The 20,546-nt window shown below is 43.3% G+C and overlaps 1 protein-coding gene across 6 annotated transcripts in view; it reads right to left on the reverse strand.

Annotated features, from left to right (window-relative positions):
• Positions 1-979: 979 nt before the first annotated feature.
• The window catches only part of LOC136169667 (phospholipase A and acyltransferase 3), a 31,820-nt gene continuing 12,253 nt past the window's right edge, over positions 980-20,546 (reverse strand). For all 6 annotated transcript variants that reach the window (XM_065937585.1, XM_065937580.1, XM_065937581.1 and 3 more), the window contains 3 exons: positions 13,616-13,718; positions 10,797-11,065; positions 980-3,925 (listed from right to left, as the gene is read on the reverse strand). In XM_065937585.1, coding sequence (XP_065793657.1) covers positions 3,824-3,925; positions 10,797-11,065; positions 13,616-13,718 — 474 coding nt within the window. In that variant the 3' untranslated portion in view covers positions 980-3,823. The remainder of the gene's footprint in view (positions 3,926-10,796; positions 11,066-13,615; positions 13,719-20,546) is intronic.

The following is a 20,546-nucleotide window of genomic DNA, read 5'->3' on the forward strand; positions in this document are numbered from 1 at the left end:
AGTCTCGGTCTTGGCTTGACCTGAGACAGGAAAACCAGAGGGGAGGGGAGCCCTGGCAGGGAACATTCTAGAACCTGACCCTCAAGGAGCCCCAGTCCAGCCTGCAGGCTCCCTCTGTTCATGACCTGCAGTAAGCAGTTGGGAGCCCTTCTTGCACTGGTGAGAAGTCCCTCTCTTTGTGGGATGACTGGGCTGGAAAGAAGCTCTTTAGGAGACAAACGAGAGATGGAGATGGGGTCCAGAAGGCAGTGTGGGTGGACATGCAGCAGGGGAGTGAGTCAGAGTGATGTACACAAGCTGGGTGTGAGTGCACTGTATGTGCAGAGGATGTGTGTGTCAGAGAGTGAGGAGTCCTGACTCCCAGATCTGATGTGCCTCCTAAAGGGCCACCTGCCTCCTACTCAGGCATGGTCAGTTTTCATAAGCGTTGCTTTGTGTGTGGTCAGAAAGAATCTGTATTTCACAGTTTACTCTATGAATCAGCTCACAGTTTAGCTCATTGAATCAGCTTGTCAGTACGTTTTGCCAAGTTTCTGTATCTTAGCTGATTTTTGTGTCCCCTTGATTTATCAGATCCTGAGAGAGGCATATGTAGATCTCCCACTATGGTGAACTGGTCATTTTCTCCTTACAACAGACCAAAATCTTTAATATCTGTTTTAGGATTTTTATTAGATGCAAACAATTTTAGAATTATTAATATCATACCTTCCTAGGGAATTGAAGGTTTTATCAGAATCTTTGTGGAGCGTTTCTCAACACCAGCAGTTAATTCTCTGAGTTTCCAGACACCAACTGGGTGCTCAATGAATCGGTTCTATTTTGACACTAAACAGACTTCACAGTGTTAAGTACTGAGTCCCCTTAGACTGTCTTTCTTCACATCAGATGTCTTTCACCACTCACCTGTACTTTTGTCAAAACCCCTCCTACATTTCAGCAGTTTTCCAGAATGGCTCACAGAACTCAGAAAGGCACCTTAAATGTTTACCAATTTATTATGATGGATACAATTCAGAAGCAATCAAATGGAAGAGAGGTGGAGGACAAGGCATGGGGGCAGAGGATGCAAGGAGCTTCCATGTCCTCTTGAGGCAGCCACTCTCCGGATACCTTGGTATGTTCACCACCCAGGAAGTTCATCAAGTCTCCTCACTGAACAGTTTTTATAGAGCTTAATCTTCAGCACCCCCTCCCACGTTCCCTTCTTAGAGATCAGTAGCCTGAAATTTCCAACCCTCTAGTCACTGGGTCTTTCTGATGACCAGCCCCATCCTAAGGCTATCTTAGGGTCTAAGTCACCCCATTAGTACAAACTCAGGTTGATCAAAGGGGTTTCCTTAAAAATAGCAAAAGATAAAGCCTATCACCAAGGAAATTCTGAGGCTTTTAGGAGCTCTGGCCAAGAACCAAGGACAAAGACCAAGTGTATTTCTTATAATGCCACACTTTTCATCCTTTCTGTCCAGTAATCATTTTTGGTTTAAAGCTTATATTTTCTGATATCAATATAGTTATGCCAGCTTTCAGTTAATTAGTATCAACTAATTAACCAGTTTTTAGTTAGTAGTTGCCTAGTATATCTTTTTAATTAAAAATATTACTATAAAATTTACTGAAATAATTTTGAAAGTTTTATTTTGTTTAAATTTTCAAGTTTCAGCTATTTATAAGGTATTTACCTTGTAAATGTTTTAATATACAAAAATACTAGTAACATGGTCACTCATATAACTAATGCATGAGTTAAAATCTTATTTTATCATGTTTGCTATATCTGCATCTATTTTTTACGCCATGTGTTTTACATAAATCTCATACCTTTATCACACTTAATAAGATTCATGATTCCTTAATATTCTTCATTATCCAGTTCACATTCAAATTTCCCCAGTAAACCTAAATTGCTTTTATAGTCCTCTCTCACATTTAGTTACTTTGTTTCCAACATGTCTTTCAGTCTAGGACAGTTTATACACACCCTCAAATTTTTTCCTTGATAACATTAATGCTTTCAAGATGTCAAATGACTTATCACATAAACTGTCCATCTTATTAACTTCAGTCTTTATGTCCTTATATTTCAATTGTATCTGCTGTAAACAGTATTCCCTGGATTAGTTTTCTAACCCAGTATAATGTTTGTCTTTTACTTGGCAAGTTTAGTTCATTTATATTTATGGTCACTATCAATATATTTGGAATTAGTTCTTCCATCTTATCTGATTATTTCCACAAATCTCACTTTCTATATGTAATGCTTCATTATTTTTTAATTGAATGATGTGCTTTTGCTTTGCTTTCTTGCGTTTAATCTACCTCATTCCTTTTTATTTCATAATTAATTTGGAGATCTGTACTCCATGGGTCCACATCACATTCTGCCCAGTGTATGAGAAAGGCCTTCAAGAGACTCCCCTTTAATTTTGGCCTGTGTCCCTTGGGCTTGGCAAACGTGAAAACAGGCATGAGATGTTATATCAATAGAGCTAAGATAAAACTAAAAGAAACTAACTGGGAGAAAACTATTCTTATGTCAACACTGGGGAAAGAATGAGCATAAGCTTTTCCTAGACCAGGTATGGTTCAAGCAGGAGGGAACTAGAAAGGAGCCATTTATAAGTCCTGTCCAGGATTCCACAGACAGATGGTCCCGAGACAACCAAGGCTGCCAAGGGAAACATTGGCAACCAGACGGAGGCGATGACTTGCCTTGTGGAGGGAAGGACAATTGGCCCCAGCAGGGTGCTTCCAAGGAGACCACAAAAGCCCCTTTCAGGAAACTGGTCACTTTGAATATCTGTCAAGCCCAGCGAGTAACAGAGGCAGACCCCAAGGGTCCAACCAGGAATGGTCGTAGCTCCTTCCCTAACCCCTCCCCAGAGGCCTCAGCAGCACGCAGGTCAGGTATAGGACCATCCACATCCACACTCCATAAGGTCTGAGGCAGCCTTGTACCATGTGACCAGGCTCCACCGGGCAGAGCTGATTGGTCTAGTGGGCCACCTGACCCAAAGGCAGTCAACCAATCAGTAGACAGCTCAGTGTGTGAGTGAGCCAATCAGATTTTTCTCTCAGGAGCTTGTGCTAGGAGCGCCTCGCAGGCCACAGGGAGGGATGAGGCTAAGCGGATATGGGAAGAGAAGCCACAGGAGTGGGTGTGGGATCAAAGACTTGGGGGCCGTGACAAGCCCCAAGAGGAGAGGACGCAGGATCATTGCAGGGTGGAACTGATAAGGCAGAGAAAAGCTGTGGAGACCAGGGGAGGTTTTCAACAAGATTGGCCAGAGCACATACTTTTCACTATGGCTGTGGTTTGGTTTGGTTTGAGCCCCACTGGACATCTACAGACTCCAGCTGCTGACTCCTGGAAGCCGGCCTGGGTCTAGTTCCAGGTCAAGAGTCCTGGTTTCCCTTGGTTCCTGTTCCTGCATATCAGTCAGGTTTGTCCGTCTTCCTTGCTGCGCACCTGTACCTACACAACTGGAAACACCCATTACTTGAGATAACCAGAGCTAGACTTTGTTTCCTGCAGGTAAAGAACACAGCCCACAAATAGAAAGTGAGAGAAAATCACCAAAGACCCAGAGCACAGCCTGGCATCAGCAGAAACAGAGCCTCACTGCAACCGCAACAGACTTCATGCCAGGCAGTTCTTGATGCATTATCCCAATAAAATCTTTCCTTACTGGACTTTATTTTATTCTTGTGAAAATAAACCTTATTGTAAAATAGAATGAAAACTACAAACCAATGCAGAAACTCGCTAGGAAAAAAAGACCCCCTCAATGTATAAAGTCACTGCAGACAGGACTGTGTAAAGTCACTGCTTTTGTTTCTTGTTTCTTGAGAACATGACTCCAATGAGGCCCATGGCTGCAAGGCCCACTCCCGCGATGCCAACTGCCATGATGGCATCTCTGACCTGCAAGAGAGAGGACAGTGAGTCAGACTCTGTGTCAGGAAGCTGAGAACAGACTGTACATTCAACAAGGACATCCAGCTCAGGGAGCTGGACATGCCCCTTAGCTTCCTTGACAAACTCAGGAGTCAACAAATATTGGCAGGGAAATGGGGAGAGAAGGACAGGATGGGAAAGCACTTGGTGGATGGGGCCAGCTGCCAACAAAGTACACAGGCATGAAGAGGGAAACTCCTTTGACCCTGTGAGTTTCTAAAGCAGACAGAGCCCCAGAGGGTGGCTGTAGAAAGGACAGGGAGATGGAGCCAGATGGTTGAAATCCTGGCTGGCCAACAGGGAGCTCTTGAAGTAAGTGTAAAGTTGAAAAGAAATTGCTATTGAATCCTCAATAAACTCTGACCGCTGTCCTACAAATCCCTCACTGATCTTCATCCTTGCTGAATCCCCAGAGCACAGTCCAGCCAACCATTGACCTTTGCATGTTCTTAAATATATGACTCAACTATGAAAAAGAGTAGTGATGTTATACTTTAAACTATTAAGATATCTGGGGAAAAAAAGATATCTGACTTATATTGCTTATAATAGAAAAAAAAAAAAAAAGACTGGGGCAAAAGTAAGAGTAAGTTTCACGGTAAAAATTGAATATATGTCAAATTTCACTCTTTCCTGAACTCCAACTAAAAATAAAGCATTAGTTTTAGACATAATTTCACTAGGACTTGGAGAACACTAACTGTAATGAAGGCACAATGCCCCAATCAGCAAAACTGTACTTTTCCCAACTAAAAGAGTATCATGAACGTGGATCAAGAAATCTCCCCTGAAACCAACCAGGCATTTAAGCAGAATCAAGATTCAAAAAGGAAAAGATTTCCTTAATGTTTTGATGCCAAGAAATCCAATGAAACCATGTATCAGAAATTCCAATAATATAAAGGGTGAAAATGTGGCCTTGGAACCCAAAATCCACATCCTTACATGACCCGCCAACTCTGCCCTTGGAACCCTAAGCACAGAGCTTATCTAGGTTGTATATTTTGTGACTGCAAAACTCACACATGCCCAACATAGAGAACAATTTGGAAAGCTTCAATAGTTAAAAAATATGTATCTTGGCGCTGCCCAGGCTTATCTGAGCCATAAATGTGTCCAGTAAAGCTATGTGAAATTCCAGGAAATATACCAGTGTAACTAACATCACAAGGTAGCCAGAACTGGTATCCTTGGCAGCAGAGCACATGATGACGAAAGTTTGAATGAGGCAACTGACCTAAGTTCCACTGTCAGTCAGTCTTCAGAGCTTCCTGTGAAAGGTAATTAGCCAGGCTTTATGGCACCCTTGGTTCTGTTTCGTTCTTGCTAGGGAACCTGCATATAACCACTTGTATCCAGTGTTTTCCTTGCTAAGCTACGTGTCAGGGTGGGAGAAATGGTTTGCAGATAATGGAGTAGGAACAATAAGCCCCCAGTTCTTTACAGAACCTCACAGTGTGAGAAGAAATGCTGATGGAGCCAGTTCATACAAAAGGTACTTTGTCAAGGAAAACAACAATAGCCTCATTGTTTGTGCTCATGCTTTGTACAAAGTATTTAATTAAATACAAAAAGTAGTATATAGTTAGTCCTGAGGGTGCAAGTTTTACAGAAAGAATGATCTTCCTGGGAGAGACAGTGCTACCTTCAGATGCCATTGATGATTTTCTCGTTGCAAGGCTGCTGGGTCCAGCCCAGCCACTGTGCTGAAATTGCAGGAGTTCTCATCATGAAAATAGGCTACATGATGTGCATCAGAGGTCTTCAATCAGAATATTATGAAAGAGAAAAATTGTCCTTCATTATCTTTTTTTAAAGTGGTCAAACTGTAATTCTATCAGGCTGCAGACAACTAGTTGCTTATGCTAAAACGTCCATTCTGAGTTAAGCCCTGGAATTGTTTCTAGGAAAAAGACAATTTGAATGTGCTTTCTTTACTTTCAGCCATGTTGTAAGTGGATATAAGAAGAGTAATATTACTCATAGAGCAACTGAATTAAGACTATGAGCGGTTACAAACTAAGAATGTTTATAAAATATTTGACATCAAGTTGACTTTAATATTTACAGTAATTTTTAAATAATGCCCTGCAATTTATCCAGGTTTATGAAATATACACATTACCACTGGCCAAATCTTCAATTTCTACTTATCTTAAAATTTTATCTGATACAGAATAGACTTCAGCCTGAGTGTGTAGCTCCTAGTTGTTTTTTTTTAAAGTACATATTCAATGTACTTATTCACATATTCAATGTGAACATATTCACATATTCAATGTGAAGGCTTATTTACAAAAGCTTACTAAAAATACATTTCTTGAAACCTGAGTATTTTTAGGTAGGTAGATGGAAAATAGGAGAATCTGTTTTAGAATACTCAGGCGTGGAAAGCACAAACTACATTTTAGTTTTAATCCATTGCTTCCCTTTCTAACTGGAAAGTTAGACGAGTCACATGTAGTCTGTTGAAGGAAAATCTAGTATGCTTTAAAGAGCTGAACACAAATAAACATAATGACTAATCAGATTCTTTTAACACAAACACAAATGTCCTCATGAGTTAAATGAAAAAGAGAGTTGCTGCTTTGACAGCGATTACAAAGAAAACTACTGCTGGACATTGTCCAGCACCCGATCCTTTCACCCTCTCTGGTGAGACGGGACAAGAACAGAAGCTGCATTTTAATTTGGCCACACCATGTATTATGATCGTTGCTTGCCTTGGCCAGTGATTCTCAAGAAGGGGACAGGCTGGCCTCTGGGAGATATTTGTCAATATCTATAGACATTCTGGCTCTTACACCTGGGGGTGGGAAAGCTACTGGCATCTAGAGGGTAGAAGCCACAGATGCTGCTAAATATCTTGCAATGCACAGAGCAAGTCAGGACAATGAAGGCTTAACTTCATTGTCAATGGCCCAAAATGTTAACAGTGCTGAGGCTGAGAAACCCTCATCTAGGCCAAAAAGTAAAAGAAGAAATCTTAGGAAACAGTTTAAATGGCACCTCCTCTTGCTTCATAGTCTATCCTGCTTTCATGTTCTCTGAAGGGGGCCCAGAAGAATTGTTAATGCTGTTTTGCCTTTTCAGGTGTATGAGTGGTGCCTCAGGCTAAGGTCTGAGGGAGAGAAATGTGTCTCGTTAGTGTTGCTTCATTTTTCAGGAAGATGTTCGTAGAAAGAATGAACAATTCACAAATATTTCTTGGTTTTTTTACTAGCTCAAGATTTGGAATTGTACTTAAACGCTCTAAATATTATTTTTGTGTACTGACAAATGTATCTTACTAGATTATGTAACCATATTGTGTTAAAATGTTCTACTTACATGAACTTATGAATTTATTCTTCAGTCTATTAATAATCACTAAAGGACAACTAAAAATGACATGATTAAGAGATATTTTATAAATCTACCAAATCTTCCTGATACAACACCCTAAATTTATTACTTCCCAAATGTGTACAGTAATCTCTTTTTTTACTTTACTGCTGCGTAAGAGAGTGGACATTTACCTGAAATTGAAGCCAGGTCTAACTGGGACCTCAACTGTTATGTAGTACCATGAATGATGAAATCAGATTTATTTAGTGTTAGTTTCTCTTTATCCTGATGTCATCATTGCTTCTTTTAAAAAACTTCTGTTATACCAAATATACCAGTAAATGTTAGTTTTCTCATTTAAAAAGATAAATAATTGGAAAACAGGAGAGAGAAGATAAGGAAATCAGAGGAGGGCTTCCCTGGTGGCTCAATAACAAAGAATCTGCCTGCCAATACAGGAGATCCGGGTCCCATTCCTGACCCCGGAAGATCCCACCTGCCACAGAGCAACTAAGCCCATGCACCAGAACTACTGAGCCTGTGCTCCGAGCCCGGGAGCCGCACCTGCTGAGCCCACACGCTGCAGCTACTCAGTCCATGTGCCCTAGAGCCACGCTCTGCAAAAGAGAAGCCGTCGCAACGAGAAGCCTGCACAGCAACGAAGACCCAGCACAGTCAGAAATGAATAAATAAAAGTTTTTAAAAAAGAAAATCAGAGGAGTAGTCTAGGGGTACAACCTCCAGAATAAAAGAAGAGAAAATGGAAAACTTCCCAGAACTGAAGAATTGGGGTTTCCAGACTGAAAAGAGTCATCAGGTTCCCAACACAATTCATGAAAACAGACCCACAGAAGGTTTATCATTGATAGATTTCAGAATGCTGAAGATAAACAGAAGAGTCTATAAGCTTCCAGAATGATAAAACTGGTCACATACAAAGGCTCGAAAATCAGAACGAATTCAGACTTCTCAACAACAGTAGCTTAAATGACATAACAATGGAGCGATACCTTCAAATTTGGGGCAAACTTTTTTTCAGCTTAAAATTCCACCCCCAGACAAACTATCAATAAAATAGGATAAAATGAAGATATCTTCAGGCATACACAGTCTTTTTAAAATGCACCCTTTCTCAGAACCTATTCAAGGTGGTATTCCACCAAAACTAGAGAGTAATCCAAGAATGAGAAAGATGTGAGCTTTCTCAGAGGGTAAAAGCATTAATACAGGAGAAAACTGAAGGGTGTCTCTAAAGGCTACTAGTAAAGACAGATACTAGGATGACAGTGTGCATCAAATGTGACTCAGGACAAAGGTTTCGAAGGTCATTTTCCCCAATAGACACATGTACTGATGCCATCATCCCCCAGATTCCTTCTGTTTGCATCACCTTTGTAACCTAATGAGGTTCCTCTCATGGACCTGCCCAATGACTTTCCCAGAAGGAGGATCTCATAAACTGTCAGAAAAGTTGAAACCAGACTGTGACCCAGAGATTCTGGAACTCTTCACCAAACATTGGCAGTATTAGCCTGTCCATACCTAGGTAGGGGTATACTTGATATTCCTCGATTTTTATATTAATCACCTCTCACATTCACATATACATACTTATATATTTATTGCATATATGTACATGTATATGGGTGAAGTAATCAGCATGCAGGTCAGTGTAGTAAACACCACTGGTTATCAGCAGTATGAGGAAGAAGGCTGAGCATGATCCTTGCTGTTGAATGCTTCCCCAGGATGTCACTGTGGCCCAGACAGGCCAGTGGACAAGACACTGGGTGAACCAAGAGAAAGAATGAAAATGAGGACCATTATGACTACTTCAACTCCCACAATTTATTAAGAGAATTCTCTTAGTTACCACTATGCTAAGCATAAGGATGCTCTTATCTAATTCACACAGTAACCCTCCGAGATCAATATCATCATGTGTACTTTACCAAATGGCAACCCACTCCAGTATTCTTGCCTGGAAAATCCCATCGACAGAGAAGCCTAGTGGGCTACAGCCCATGGGGTCACAAGAGTCAGACACGACTGAGCGACTAAACCACCAAGAGTGGTATTTAACCTGAGAGAACTTGAATCAATCCCCAAGGTCATAAAGCTGACAAAAGGCAGAGCTCACATCCAGCCCAGGCCTGCCTGACTCCAGAAGCCCACACTCTTGACCACCATACTGACCAAGGAAGACACCAAATCTCAAAAAGTTATAAAGTAATGAAAATCAACAACCTGATGGATCTTAACCTCACCTTTCATCAAAAGAAAAAGAAAAATACCAAAAAAAAGAAAAAGAAAAATCATACTCTTTTGCATCAACTGGCATCTAAGAACTTTAGGAAATAATGTTGTCACACATACACACACACACACAAGAGGAGAGGAAGGGCCAGAAAAGGAGGGGAGGAAGTGAGAGAAAATGAGGAGCAAGTTAGTTTCCCAGCAGTAATTCAAAAAAGAGAGTAACCATGGCTAAAATCAACTAAGTAAATAAACATCTCCTGGGGGCTCCTGGACTGCCCCTTGGGTTACAGCAGGTCTGAGCACAGTGCTTTTTACAAGGAGGAAAAGTTGTGTCAGACAGACCTGGGATTCAAATCTCACCTCTGCTACTTATCAGCACAGCTGGAGACAGCTCTCAGGAAAAGAGATAACACTGATTTGTTTGATAACATGAAAGGCCACCAACAAGTGCTCTGGGGCTCAAGTTTCTGCATCTGTAAAGCAGGACAATAAAACCCGCCTCTGGGTCTTCCCAGTGCACCAGCCCCGAGCACTTGTCTCACGCATCCAACCTGGGCTGGTGATCTGTTTCACCCTTGATAATATACATGTTTCAATGCTGTTCTCTCGAAACATCCCACCCTCGCCTTCTCCCACAGAGTCTAAAAGTCTGTTCTGTACATCTGTGTCTCTTTTTCTGTTTTGCATATAGGGATATCATTACCATCTTTCTAAATTCCATATATATGCGTTAGTAGTGCTCGGGGCTGGTGGACTGGGAGGATCCAGAGGGATCGGGTGGAGAGGGAGGTGGGAGGGGGGATCGGGATGGGGAATACATGTAAATCCATGGCTGATTCATGTCAATGTATGGCAAAAATCACTACAATATTGTAAAGTAATTAGCCTCCAACTAATAAAAATAAATGGAAAAAAAATAAAGAAAGAACACAGATTACCAATTAAAAAAAAAAAAAACCGCCTCTGGGGCTGTGGGAAGGGTCCATGTCAGGGCCAGGCAGCCAGGGATGGCTGGGCAACCGGGCTGACAGTGATGCCTGTGCTCAAGCCTTCAGCAAGTATCCCCTAACGCCAACTGTCTGCGGTGCCCATCACCTCACCCCTGTCCCCACCCTGACTATGATACTCTTGAGGGCAGAGTTCTGTCTCCGCTACCCTGTCTTGTTTGTGCGCCTGTCTCCACCCCAGCCGAGTCCACGCTGATGCCTGCATCAGCTGAGAAAACAGAGAAGGGGACACACTGAGGACCCACCTGGTCGCTGCGGGGAACCCCGTAGCGCAGCTCATTGACGAAGTGCTCGCAGTTCTCGCTGGTCAGCTTGTAGAGAACCTCCTGGCCCACCAGCTCCTCTGCCCGCTGGACGATTTTGCTGGGAGGCAATGGCGAGTATCTGCCATCATGCTTGTTGTTGACGTGGTACCGGTCTCTCCCGACCACATCACACAGCCGCTCCTTCTTCACGAAAGCCTTGTCGGCCAGTGCAGACATGACACTGGCCGCACCAGCTCCTGGGATTTCGCCTGTGGATTCAGGATGAGAAACACGATTGGTCCTGGGCCGGCCTCCAGCCTAGCATCCACCACATCCACCAGGGGATGAGCAGATGAGTCAGGGTCAGAGCTGTGTGGCTTTGGATAAGACCCTTGTGGTCTCTGGTCCCTGGTTTCCTTATCTGAAAGGAGGAGTGAAGTTCCATAAATTGTTGTGATTTTTTTAACGTAGAGACTGGCCTTGTACACCCTGTGACATGCCAGTGGCCCTCTGATTGTGCAAATAAAGGCTCTGAGCACACCCACCTCCCTGGGAGAACGGAGTGTTAATTTTTTGTGATCCTGCCAAGGCTCCACTTCCCTGCCACACACAAAGCTGATGACTGATGAAAGAAAAGTTGGATAGATTTGGGGAACAGATCCCATTTCCCTTGGAGCAAAGGGACCAAAGCCCCATGGCTGCTCCTAGCGGTATGACACCAGGGAGATTCAAGGAGTACACTGGCATGGCCCTGGCCAATGGGGAGGGGCTAGAAGGTGCAACAGATTTCCAGAAGTGACATTGCCTTGAAGAAAGGGATTTGGGGCCAATAGAGGGGCCAGGATGGTGTGGAGTGAAAGCTGGTGCCCACACAGAGATCCCTCTTGAGGTCACCAGCCTATATCATGTGGGGAGGGGGGTATGATGACTGAAAACTGGGCTTGCACTAAAGAGGTGGGCCCCAGGGAACATCACAGAGGATACTCATGTCCCTCAGAGAGCCTCTGTGGCCCTGCCATGATCAGGAACCGCCAGGTCCACCCCAGGAGGGAAAGCATCCCATTACACGTGGCAGGACCCATCTTGCACTGTGACGCCAGGTGACAGCAACAAGCAATGGCCAGAGGGTCTGATCAGAGTGCAGGTCCTGTTTTGCTTGGCTTTCCAAAGAGGACAGAACCCCTCTGCCTAGAGAACAACTATGAAATCTGAAAAATCAGAGGAATTCAGACTTCCTTCTAGTAGGGCAGGAGATGCTTAAAGGATTCAGTGAAATAAATAAGAAGGTGCTGTGTTTGAGCCCTGAGTCTGTGGAAAGGGTCAGTGTGGGGACTTGGTTAAGGGGAGCTCCAGAGGCCCATCCACCTTCAGCCCCTCGGCGGGCAGGTAGGGGGCTGGCACTGGGGAGAGGCAAGCTAGGTGCCTAGGGCACAGGATTTCAGGAGGTCCAGCTCCAGAGGTGCAAGTTCAGAGTCAGCACCCAACAGTGAGGGCTTCCTTACACTCCACACACTGGGTGCCACCCTGGTGAGAGTGTGCACAGGCTCAGAGGCAGAAGCAATGGGTGCTGATTCTGGTCCCATCACTGCACAGTCTTGACATGTCACTTAGCTGAGCCAATGCTGGAATCCACAAATACAAGCTAAGATGGATTCATGAACACACATCAATTTAGGAATTTAAAAGTTCCTTTTAAAAGAATTATTTTACTTTTTAAAGTTAGTCTATTAAACAAAATACTAATTAAACAATTGGAGAAAGGGCACCTGGATATGGCAAACACTCGATGACTGAATTTGGGGGAACCTCAGACTTGACAGTAGAGCCTCAGGTTTAAAGGCAAGAAATAGAGAGTCAGAGCCAGGGCTTGAGTCCCACCTCCAGGACTTTCCTGCTATGTGACCTTGGACAAGTGGCTTAGCTTCTCTGCACCCCCATTCCCTGTAGAAAAGGGCCAATAAATTCCACCTGTGCCTACAGTGGTGGACGGGGAGCTGCAAGGATTTAAGAAACTGACTCATTAAGGTGCCTCCCCCAGTGCCTGGCATAGGGTTAGTGACCAGCAAGTATCCACTCTCATTAGTACTGGGTTGTTCTAAGTTTCCATCCAGCTCTAACTTCCACCATTTTCTCAGGAGTATGAGGTCAGTCCCCCTTGCCTCACCTATTTCACAAGATTCCTGTGAAGCTCCAATGAGAAGATGCAGCTAGGAGCATCTTTTCCCTTTAAGGAGCATTGCTCACCCTGTGATGGGTGTCACACTGTCCACCCAGGTCCCTGTCATGCCTTCCTGTCCCCTGTCCAGCAGCTACACCCACTCAGCACAGTCAGTCAATACTGAGGCCCTACTATGTGCCAGGCCCTGTCCAAGGTGCTGAAGCTCTCCATGAACTTGACAGCATACCTGCCCTCAACTAGTATACACTCTAGTGAAAGGACACTGACAGGGAACAAATAGAAAAAATAAAATACTTTTAGGTTTTGAAAAGGCTATGGGGAAGATTAAGTGAAGTCACACAGGAGAGCATGACCAGGGGAGGCTGCCCCTGCTCAGACCGGGAGGGCCACGCCCAGCAATGGCCATTTGAGTTGAGACTTGAATGATGAAAGGGAGCCAGGTGTGCTAAGAGCCAGGAAAGAGCATCACAAGCAGAAGGGAGAGCAAAAGCAAGGACCTCAGGCAGGAAGGCTGCAAGAAGGCCAGTGTGGCTGAAGTCTTGTTGGAGAACAAGAATAATGTTGGGGTCCCCGGTTACCCACAGCTCCCCCATCCCCCCTGCTCTGGCCTCAGCATGGTGGAGGCCCTGGGTGCCCTTACTTGGCGGGGCCAGGTGGACCACATATCCGTTGCCAATGTAGACAGCCCAGTGTCTGTAGAAAGGGCGGAAAATCTCAATCAGGTCTCCAGGCTGGGGTTCAGGCTGCAAAACCAAGAAAAGGGCTGTTAGAAGTGATGGGAGAGCCGGGAACCAGGGCAGGGCTCAGTCCAGAGGGAGCAGCTCAGCGGCCTTCATCTCCCAGTTCTCCAGGACGTCCTCCCGAGCCCACCCGGCCACGCCGGTGCCCGGCCCACTTCACACACGTGTCCCAGAATTGCAGGGACTACGGACCTGCCCATCTGTCATTACGACTTGCAAAGTGCACACCTAACGGGTTTTTTCATTTGCTGGGGCTTCTACCTTCTTGTCACTCTTAATATTATTTACTGAACTTGAACTCTGAGTCAAGCACTCTGCTGAGTGTTTCACAGGTGCAGCTCAATAAATTCACACAACCCGCCTATGAGGTGGGCACTTTTGTGAATCCCGTGTGATGAAAGAGGAAATCAAGGCTCAGAGATGGAAAGGAGATTTTGCAAAACCACACAGCCCGAGTGATGTGACCAGGACTCAGCGTGAGGCCGCCTGATTCCCAGGCCATCGTCTTGACCCCCACAGTGACCTCAGGCAAGCACACAGGTTATCTGCCTAGAGCTGCCCACCCGGGGACCCTGCAGAGGCCGTCACATCTGGGGACGATGGTATTCCACAGACACTCCCCTACCTGACTCAGAGCCTGGCAAAGGGTGGTGGCAGCCTCTGGCAGTAATGGCCCCCTTGCTGTTCATCCTGAGGGTAAGAGTGCTGCATGTGTGTGTGACAAGCGAAGGAACACTCTTCTATGCACTGTGCTCACTCCTCTCCTTCTGACACCAGATTATGGGTTTCCCACACTAAGCAATTCAATCCTTGGTGGACACTGACGGCCCAGAGTCAGCCCAGACCCCACACATTTAGTCCCAGGAGACTGAGCTTCCGATGCCAGGTGCAAGTTGCAGGTTGTTACCTGTGCTCTGAACAACTGGCTGTAAATTGATGGTTCCCACAGCCCCCTTTCTGGGGTTCAGTGGTTTGCCGGAACAGCTCATAGAACTCAGGAAAACAGTTTACTTGCTAGATGACCAGTTTACTAGAAAATATGCAACTCAGGAATGCAGAGGGCAAGCTGTGGGACAGGGGGGGATTCAGAGCAACCCTGACCCCTCTAGGGACCACTGCTCTCCAGGATCTCCATGCTCTCAGCAACACCCCAGCTTAGCAGTTTTATGGAGGCTTTATTATGTAGGTTCAGTTGATTAGATCATTGCCCACTGGTGACTAATGCTACCTCCAGCTCTTTGGTCACCCGGTTGGTTGAAAGGGGCTTCTTATGAATGATGAAATGCATTCCTCTCTCCCTCACTGCTCAGGAAACTACTCGGGTTTTAGAAGCTCTGTGGCAGGAACCTGGGGCCAAGACTAAATAGACATTTCTCATTAAATCACAGTGGGCGTGCGTGGGAGTGAGGGTGTGTGTGTGTGCGCAGGGGAAGGTGGGAAGGATGCTGAAATGCTCCTCAGAGCCCCGCCCGGTGATGAGGACAGTGGCCCAGAGCCTGAGAGCACTCAGGAGAACTTCAAGATACTATCACTCAGTGTACTGAGGTCCCAATACCAGACACTGTGCTAAGTGCTGCGGGTGGAGGCACTCCGATCTGGACTTCCCTAGTCCAGTCCAACCGTAAATCTCTTTGGGACACCTGGAGACAGAGCCCCTCAGAGGTTGTTCGGGCCCTCTGTCCTTTCTCGCTCACCTCTTGCTGTGCGGTGACAGACCCATAGGGTCTGTCCACATCCCACCTCCAAACTCTGGCCTGACTGAGAGATTCCAGCAAAGATGAGTAGGGAGTGTGGACTTCCACATGTATGGTCTCCCCTAGGACAGCAATGATGGGTAGTTGGAATAGCCCATCATCACTCTACAGTGGCTGTGAAGCAGGGTCAAGGGCAGTTCATTTCTATTTATAGAAGCACTAAAACTGGCAAGAAGCATCCCAGGCAGCAGGACGTATACAGACAAATCATGTTGTCTTATTGCAGCAATTATAATTTATCTTCCCAGAAAAAGGCACCCAGACCTTACTGAGAATCTATTTCAGAACACTGGACGATGGTTACAACTTACAAATCCCATTTGTTTTCCAAAACAAAGGAAAAAAATGTATATTAACTGTTGGGTAAGAGTTAGAGGTCTTCAAGGATCCCCAGGAGGGAATTTAACTGAGCATTTCCATGAATACGCCACAACACAAAGGCAAGGCAGAGATCCAGCCCTCAGGGAGCCTAAAGATTAGAAAAGGAGACATTTTGCACTTGAGCAATATGACAGCTTCCCTGGTACCTCATACGTTAAAGAATCTGCCTGCAATGCAGGAGACACAGGTTCAATCCTTCGGTCAGGAAGATCCCCTGGAGAAGGCAATGGCAGCCACTCAAGTATTCTTGCCTGAGATTTCCATGGACAGAGGAGCCTGGTGGGCTACAATCCATGGTGTCACAAAAAGTCGGACACAACTGGGCGACTAACATTTTCACTTAATATGCTGTCGAGTAATAAGCAGCCAGTAGGTATGCAGACCCAAGGAGCTCACTGTGTCCCAAGCAAATCACAATGAAAGAAGACCTATGCAGAGAAACATGTTTACTACACACACACACACACACACACACCAACAAAAATACCTACAAAGAAACTCAGACTCTGTAACACTGAATACTGATGCTAAATGAAAAAAAGTCGTACCAAAAATCTACATACAGCAAAAATCTACATACTGTGTGATTCCATTTATTTGTCATTCCAAAATAGCCATCACTATTAGGACAGAAAAGTAATCCATGATTTCCAGGGGCTACAAGGGATGAACAAGGAAGGGGTATGAGGGGATTGTGGAGCAATGAAAGTTTCTGTGCTATTCTGTATTTGATCATGGTGAATGGTTACTCAATTGTATATGTTTATCAAAACCCACTGAACTGAACACCAAAGGGAGTAAATTCGACCTTAATTTTTTAATTAATAAAATTTTTTAACTTTGAGAAATGGATATCTACAGTTTGAAAGCAAAAAAGCTATGCTTTTTTAATACTCAATCATATTGCCTTTCTCTTATAAAAGGCAAAAGGCACATATTTCCAAATATGCACTAGCTTAAAACATGCCACCACTCAAGGAAACTTCTTTTTAAAAATGATCTGAAAGGTGATGGATTCACCCACAGGGCCCTGAGCACTAGTTAGAAGCAAGGGCTCGATGTTCACGTGACCACATGGACAATCTTAGCTACAGTGCTGAGTGGAAAAATGAAGACTGAGCTCTGCAAAACACCACTTATATAAATTAAAGACACTCACACACAAACGATAATACACATCTTATCAGAACCATACCCAAAAAAATTATTTTTAAAAAGCAACAACAAAAGAATCTCAAAAACACACACATCATTTTAGAAACTAAAGAATACATATTAAATATATTGGGATGCTAGCTAGCCATTGGGAAGATGGAGAGAAAAGTGATGATATAATGGAACTTAAAAGTAAACAGAAGACAAAACATCTTGCAAGGACCAGTGAGGACAGGTTACCATGAACAGAAGATATGAATAATTCACACTCTTTCACTAAACTCTACCTGGAGAAACAACTGCTTAATGATACACACAGCCAACTGTGCTCAATCAGAATTAAAAACTCAAGAAATCATGTTATAAGTTTAGAAATATGAGAACTACAGTCCTTGGGGCCATTGTGTGCCTCTGCTTATTTTTGTCTGCTGGCAAAGAATAATGTTTACATATTTTAATGGTTGGGGGAAAAGTCAAAAGAAGAATATATTGTGACACAAGAAATCATATGAAATTCAAACTCCAGTGTCTATAAAGTTTTATTGGCACACAGCCATGCCCATCAGTTGTGGCCAATGCTGTTTTCTCTCTATGGCAACAGAGACCAGACATAGAAAACTGTTCCCTCTCTGGCCCTTAAGTTTGGATCAACAGTGGCCCATCCCTCACTCAGCTTGATCCCCAGCCCTAAAATCCGGTGGTTCTTCTCCCAGGAACAGGTGAGCCAGCAGGAAGCCAGCAATTCTCCCGAGCGCAGTAACCAGGGCTCTCCCACACGACACAGGCGATGACAAAGGCAAAGCTGAGACTCTGCGCCCACGGGATTTCAGAACAAAACGTCTTTATCCTCTCCACAAAAGCACAGCTTATAATGAGCTGTGTAACAGCCATTTTCCTTAGCAAGCAAACGGGGAACAATGTCTGGCCTCCACAATTCGTATCAGAAAAACAACCTAGATGACCATTAATAAGGACCAGTGAAATAAATTATCTTATATGTGTATGTATATACAGCCAATAGAGGGAACAGGTTGGTTTTACATGAGCAGGCATAGAAGCAATCGAAAAAATAAGTTGGAAAACATTATCCCATTTTTGTTTAAAAAATATCATTGTGATTGAAAACATATTGCTTTTATGTGAAATCTAAAACTAGGCTACAAATAAACTTATCTACAAAACAGAAATAGAGTCACAGATGTGGAAAATAAACTTATGGCTCTGGGGGGAGCAGAGCAGGGAGAAATAAACTGGAAGATTGCTATGGACATGTACACACTACTATATATAAAACAGATAACTAATAAGAACCTACTGTATAGCGCAGGGAATTCTACTCAATACTCTGCAATAGCTTATACGGGAAAAGAATCTAAAAGAGTGGGTATATGTATGCATATAACACATTCACTTTGCAGTATACCTGAAACTAACACAACATTGTAAATCAACTATAGCCCTATAAAAATTATTTTTAAAAAAATTGTACACTTATAAGCAAAACATATTATACAGTATGTACGAGCTACAGAAAATACATCAAACTGTTATATACTATATACAGTGGGGGATTGGGATTCAGAGACTTTTACATTTTATGTTATATTATTTTATTGTTTTTAGTCAATGTGAATTACTTTTATGATAAAAAATTTTAATACTTTTAGATGGGAAAAAAATCCTTCATACTGATGACCCTGCAGTTTTTTAATTGGAAAAGGTGAATATTTTCTGTCACCAAAACCTCTTAAAACCACCTTTCATTTGAAGCTTGTAAATATTACCATGATAATAATGCTTAAAAATCATTAACATTTAAATGTATCAATAACACATAAAACCACAAAATAAAACCAAAAATAATATAGGTGGATACATATCAGATCTTAGAATAGAGAAAGACATTCTAAAGATAAAGCCCATAACTGCTTATAATTTATATAAAAATTTTTTTCCTGCTGAAAGTATTCTATGTGTGTTTCCCTTGTGAAGCTGTTTACATTATGTAATAAAAATGAATTTCCTTGAACATTTCAAAAAAAATAAAAAAATAAAGATAAAGCCCAAAGAAAAAGGCATAAGGTAAAAGGTTGAAAGTTTTTATAGGTTTCCGTGGTGAAGAATCTACCTACCAATGCAGGAGACAAAAGTTTGACCCCTGATCAAGGAAAATCCCACATGCCTTGGAACAATAACACCCGTGTGCCGAAACTATTGAGCCTGTGCTCTAGGGCCCAGGCGCCGCAACTACTGAAGCCCACGCACCCTAGAGCCCATGCTCAGCAACAAGAGACGCCTCTGCAACTAGAGAGGAGACCTCGCTCATCGCAACTAGAGGGAAACCTCGCAGCAATGAAAACCCAGCATGGCCAAAAACTAATAAATAAATAATAAACATTTGGGGGGGAAAGTTTTTATGATTGAAAAAATGTTAAAGCACTTCTTATTTAAACTTTCTATCATTGCCTATTATGCTCAAAGTGCCTTTTAAGAGAAGATGACCAGCCACAATCCCGACTACCACAGCAGCCATATTTTATACCACGTGACCACTGCATCCCAGCCTCCACCAGCTGGACCAGAAAAAGGCAGGGACCCCAAGGAGGTCAGCGTCCTGGGATCCTCCATGGTCCTCTCTCTCACTCTCAAAAATCTGAAGCAAGTAATTTTAAAAATAGCTTTTGACACAAGAGCTAAAATTGAAAAATCATGACATGGGAGAGACAAGAGCGACCCCAGTGAACCACAGGCCAAACCAAGGGCTGGAGTTCTCACACCCACTATGACCAAGCAGAAGGCCCCTGTGGACAGTGGGAGAGAAAGAAGCAGGCACATTAAGAATAGCCAGCTGAGTCACACCATGGGTGGAGCACTAGAGATGCACAATTTCAGCTGTGGAGTGCCTGGAATCACCATGATCCTGAACTGCCTCCCAGCCCCTGGGAGGCCCAGCCTTATTATAGCTCCTGTACTTAGGTTTTCCCCTTACCCCTCCACATGTGTCATTAGAATAAACCTTCTTTACTTGAGCTAGCTTAAGTGGGCTGCTTGTAATCAAAAGAGCCAGACCAGAAAATTCTGTGCACTGAAAAAAACACCACAATCTACCATGACTAACTGGAAGAAAGTGACAGCCTTAATATATAATGAATTTTCATGAATCAAGAAAAAATTTAAACACTGAAACAGGAAAAAGAAATGCAGACACGGTATAATAAATAATTTTATAAAGAGAAATATATATTACCACTAACACAAGAAAACTTATTCTAGCTCACTAGTAATCAAATAAAAGTTAATTAAAAACAGTTCAGGGAAAAAAAAAAAAAAAAAAACAGTTCAGGGGAAATACTAATACTAAATATAAGAAAAGATGCAGGTAAACAGGTACCCTCAGTCACTGTTGATAGAAGTATAAATCAGTACAACTTTTCTGAAGGTTAATTTGGCAATTTGTATCACTAACCTTAAAAATGGGCTTCCAGGTGACACTAGCGGTAAAGAACCTGCCTGCCAATGCAGGAGACGTAAGAGACGTGGG

This window comes from Muntiacus reevesi, chromosome 5 (assembly GCF_963930625.1).
Source record: "Muntiacus reevesi chromosome 5, mMunRee1.1, whole genome shotgun sequence".
Taxonomy (NCBI): domain Eukaryota; kingdom Metazoa; phylum Chordata; class Mammalia; order Artiodactyla; family Cervidae; genus Muntiacus; species Muntiacus reevesi.